The sequence below is a fragment of the Asparagus officinalis genome, chromosome 3, assembly GCF_001876935.1.
Source record: "Asparagus officinalis chromosome 3, Aspof.V1, whole genome shotgun sequence".
Taxonomy (NCBI): domain Eukaryota; kingdom Viridiplantae; phylum Streptophyta; class Magnoliopsida; order Asparagales; family Asparagaceae; genus Asparagus; species Asparagus officinalis.
In genome coordinates this window covers 57,478,036-57,482,798 of record NC_033796.1, presented here as the reverse complement: position 1 = coordinate 57,482,798, position 4,763 = coordinate 57,478,036, and the positions used below count along the sequence as shown (strand labels likewise).

General features: G+C 38.1%; 1 protein-coding gene across 1 annotated transcript; it reads left to right on the top strand.

The window, feature by feature from the left end:
• LOC109834190 lies at positions 7-4,191 on the top strand. Its single transcript, XM_020402130.1, has 3 exons — positions 7-1,636; positions 1,721-1,912; positions 3,317-4,191. Exons 1-3 carry the CDS (start codon positions 171-173, stop codon positions 3,894-3,896), a joined length of 2,238 nt encoding a protein of 745 aa, XP_020257719.1. The 5' UTR covers positions 7-170; the 3' UTR covers positions 3,897-4,191.

The window sequence follows — 4,763 nt, the reverse complement described above, 5'->3', positions numbered from 1 at the left end:
CCCCTCAATCCCCTTGCTCGAATCTAGTGTTGCTCTTCTCGCCCCTCTACGGAGACACCCTGGGTCTCCAAAGTCGGGATTTTGATGGGTTTTTCGCCAGCTTCGCTAGGGTTTTCGGTCCGGTAAATGAGAGATTCTTGTCCAGAGATATTCATTTTAGTTGGATTGGCATGAACTTTGATGAAGAGCGCGAGCTAGGGTTCCTCAAAAGGGGGATTAGGGAATTGGGCTGGGGTTTTTGTTCCGAGGACGCCATTCTTGTGGGCTCTGCTTTGGTTCCATTTGGGCTGATATTTCCGTATATGGGGTGTAAACTGGGATGTCTCAGTTCTGGTCGTAGTACCAGGAAAGGTCGAGCCGATTTGGTTCTTGGGATTACTGATGCCCATGGAAAGCCTTTAGAATGTAAAAGTTGCTGCCTGGAGGTGGTCCAGCTGAAATTGGCAAGGGAAAGGCCAGACTTTTGGGCCCTTTTCTCGGAAAAGATTAATGGGGGTGGACTTGTGAAGATTCGAGTTAGTGAGGTCAGGAGGAGAGATGAGTGGGCGCAAGTGTCTGATTATTCTGACTGGATTGTTCTATTGCGAGGAATTTCTAGTGATTCCGGGAAAGAGGCAGGAGATCCTAAAAGAGAGTGCATTGTTGACAGGGTTCTTGAATTGCTTTGTTGTATGGAAAAGGGCGAGTTTATGGTAGAACAGCCCTTCTGGCAGCTTCTCCTGGCATTCCTCTTTAGAAAGAATTACTGGGCTTCAGTCTCTATATCTGATAGCGATGGAAACTCTCTTAAAGGTGTTCTAAAGCCATTCACAGTTAACTATGCGCTGCTCGGCGTTACGGAGAACAACAATGTAGTTTCATGTCAATTAGCGGGCGAAGAGGCGTCTAAAACATTTGATAGTGGTATAGCTGATTCATCTAAAACTAAGTACGGGAGAAGGAAAAGAAACAAAATGGACGGACATCTGCTGCAGGATGTTACTTGGAGTACATTCTACAAAGCAGTGTTTAGGCAAGATGAATATTGTGCTCCAGAGATGGATCTGGAAGAAATGTACTTTGCCACCAAAAATACCAAATCAAAGAAGCTGTCTTTTTTGAAATGTTGGATGAGGGAGATGAAGAAATCAAGTGATTATTGCCAAATTAAACCAAATGAACCGAAGACACCTCTGAGTGTTAATGAGGAAGTGAAAGAGAGGCTTGATGGACCAGACCCAGAGCCTAACTTAAATGCTTCCTCTTCTCCTGATCGAGGGCAAAATCATAATTTGCCTTTAAACCAGGAGTTTTTATCATTTTCCTGCAAAGAACACTGGGAAGCTTTCCTCAAAAGTATCCCTCAGAAGATTGAGCATGGAACTTTCTCAAAGGAAGTAGATTTGTGGAATTTGGCTAAACGACTGGTTAGTTGGTCTATTGATGCACTATATGCTAAATTTGCAAACAATGAGATCAATAACTCTGTAAACAAGGAATTAGACGACTGTTCTGAAATGAATGTCCGTTCTGAAGTTTCTCGCCTTCTTTTAATGAAACCGAAGGATTTATTGGTGAAGCACAGAAGCTCCAATTCAGAATCTGCAACATTAAGAGAATTTCCAGCAAATTACAGTACAGAGAACATAATCCGACAGTATCCTCTTAATATTCTTGTTTCTCTATTTCTCAGTTGTCTACGCCAGAATTGTAAATCGTTATATTCCTTAACTTACATCAGGCATGAGCTGCAGATATTGTTTAGAATGGAGCTGCTACGGTCAAAGATTGCAGTAAGCTTTGAGGAGAATTTGAAACAGAAAATGGTCAAGGAGATCTGCTCGCTCTTGCAAAATATTGAGTTCTATCTACAGGGGGACTTCTTGTGCGGTGAGAGTCTGCTGGAGTTTGCTGGAAAGACCATTAAATCTAGGTATGTTATGCTTTGCATGTTCATAGCTTCCTTAATATTTGGTACCAACGGTCTTACAGCTTCTTCCTTCATTATTTTCCATACACTATACTTAGTTTCCTCCTTGTCCTAGATAAATAGATTGTTCATTTTTGACACCTTTACAAAATCTTCATGCCTGATTACATCAATATCTATTGTTCCGATTTGTGTGCACTGTTATTATGTTTAATTTGCTCAGTGGGTAATACAAGTTTAGGATATCTGAAACTTTATCTGAGCAACCATATGTTAATTACTCAAATATAGCACTTGAGATACTCCATACTGACAATTTCCTCGCTTATTTTTGCCACATAGCTGACAGCCAGCTCTGTAAGATTCTAATTGAGCATAATACACAAAAGTACCATTCCAGAAGCTATAATATTTTGCTAAGAATTTCACGAGTCTGATTCTAATTGAGCATAATACTTGAAAGTACTATGCTAGAAGCCTGGAAGCAATAGTACTAGGTATCTAGAGTTTCAGCAGTACTTTTCACTTTAAGGTATAGTTAATTTTTCTGTAGTTTTTCTTCAATGCTCTATATAAATATCTAGTTTTCTTGAGGTATGCCTTTTCTGTGTCTCAACTAGCCAACTAGGTCCAAGAAGTCAGGTCAAATCTTCCCATTATCAACATATGATGCACTTGTAAAATTTTTATTATTTTATTAGCCAACATGCATGTGCATAATGCACGCAATCTAGAAAAACTATCGAGAAAAAGTTAAAAAATGTAACTTTTAAGAGTAAATTAGCTCAAAAATTCTTTACAACAAATTATGGCCTATTAGATTATGCATTATTCTAATCACAAATTTTATTGCACACAACCTCAATGGAATGTTTTAGCGGATTTTAAATCTAGCAATTTTTTAAACTATGTAACTTTATTCATTTATATTCTTACAGAGAAAATTATTCTTTAGCACGTACCTTACATAGGTCCAAAGATGCAATAGGCAAATGCAATTGCACTGACATATGTTATGTGCTTAAGATATATATTAGGATAAATAGTAAGAAGACTTCATTAATATAACTGAAACTACTATCATTAAATCTGAATACAAATTTTGATTTGGTAACTTTTGGAACAATCTATACTATTAATTTGATTTCACAAAAAATAACCAATTTTTATATGCACGATTTATCTAGATTCAAGCGTGCATAGTCCATATTTTATCACTTTTTTAACAATTTCATTGATGTTGCTTTTTCATAATTGATCATTATGCACCTTTCTTCTATATATTGTGTAATAATACACTTGGTCACATTAGTCTGCTGCATGCAGTATCTGAATTGACAAAGAGGTTTTTAGGGAAAAGAAATGAAATTAGATTATTACAATTGTTGAAGCTGGCTACTCTTACAGGTATGCTCGTTCTCTGGGAGATGTTATTCACAAGATCTATGAGCAGATGGAATTTTTCTCATTTGATGATAATGAACTGGAAGCATCAGAGTCATTACTTGTTAGCAACAGTGAAGAAGCAAAAAGGGATGAGAATGAAAGTAATAACACCCCTAAAGATACATTTGAACCAATGACCATAGCTTCCAGCAGTCAAAATAATGTCTACCTGCATGCAAATGATGCAAAAGAATTGCAACCTGAAGCTGATAATCTACATGATCGAAGGCTAATGAAAGCCCATAAACAAAGAGACAGAGCTCGGAGGTTGTCATCTTTCACAAGCTGGGTTCCAGATTTGCATAGGGTTTGGGCCCTCAAGCATCCAGGGATGGAAAAACCTGCACTTGATTATCTCCCCAGCTCCAAGTGTAAGAAGATGAAAAGGGAGAGGAACAAAACTGAAGTAGTGTGCGAAACTCCTATGTCTCGGAAACAACATTTACATATGCAAAAGGATGAAGGCAGGCACTTGGAGATTTCAAGTTTTGATGATAATGCATACAGATCACTTTCAAAGGCCTTGTTCTTGAATGAATGAATGAATGAATGAACGAGATTTTGATCCTAACATGATTGTTCGATGGCAGGAATCTGCAGGTGCTGAGGATATCCTTTATGAAGAGGATATAACTGATGGTTGAAAGCTGTTTTTGTTCTTCTGCTAATTTTAAATTGAGTTATCACCATTCTTGCAGTGAGCCATGGAACCAAAGCTCTCAACTGCTCGGTTGTTGTATTTGTTTCTAGCTATGCTATCTGCAGATATTAGTTGGATGCTAAACCGTTCACCCCAATAATTTTTTTATAAAGCATACAAGTCTTTTCCGCGTGTATTTTGCATATACCGTTGAGAATTGATTTTTCATTTGTATACTAATTGTCTTGCGCTATTGACCCTTGGAATGTTTCCTTTGAGTAGTTCCTTGTATTGGCATAACAACTAGAGTCTATGTTGTATTTTTAAGAGTTCTCTTCTTCGGAATTTTCTTTGTCTTCAATGTGATTGTTTTCATTTTAGTAATGGGAACTGCATATGTTGTGATGCATCTCCCATAATCCACCTCATAAAAACTCTTGTTTAAAAGCTGGATCAGCCGTTTCTAGCACTGCTCATATAATTCTTTGTTCAGTTTTACCTCTTTACTATGAACTGGGGGGTTGAGGTATTTTGGGGAGAAGTATGCCCCCATCATTTCCAGTGCATCTATTATTTCCTCTTTTACCCCCTTGGTTCTTAACTCCATTTCGTGGGTTTGACGGTATTTAGGGGAGTTTGTATATGAAATCACAGCTTTGCTCATTCCGTTCTTACCCTTTTTATCTGCCGTAATGGGATGAGGAAGAGCTGATTTTTCGGTTCGTTCATTTCTCTTTCGTCCTTGCAGTCGGGTTAGGTCTCCCTCTC

Coding starts and splice junctions, on each gene's coding strand:
- LOC109834190 (XM_020402130.1), top strand. CDS start 171: ATGAACTTTGATGAAGAGCGCGAGCTAGGGTTCCTCAAAAGGGGGATT. Junction 1,637..1,720: donor ACAGAGAACATAATCCGACA/GTATCCTCTTAA, acceptor AACTTACATCAG/GCATGAGCTGCAGATATTGT. Junction 1,913..3,316: donor GGAAAGACCATTAAATCTAG/GTATGTTATGCT, acceptor CTACTCTTACAG/GTATGCTCGTTCTCTGGGAG.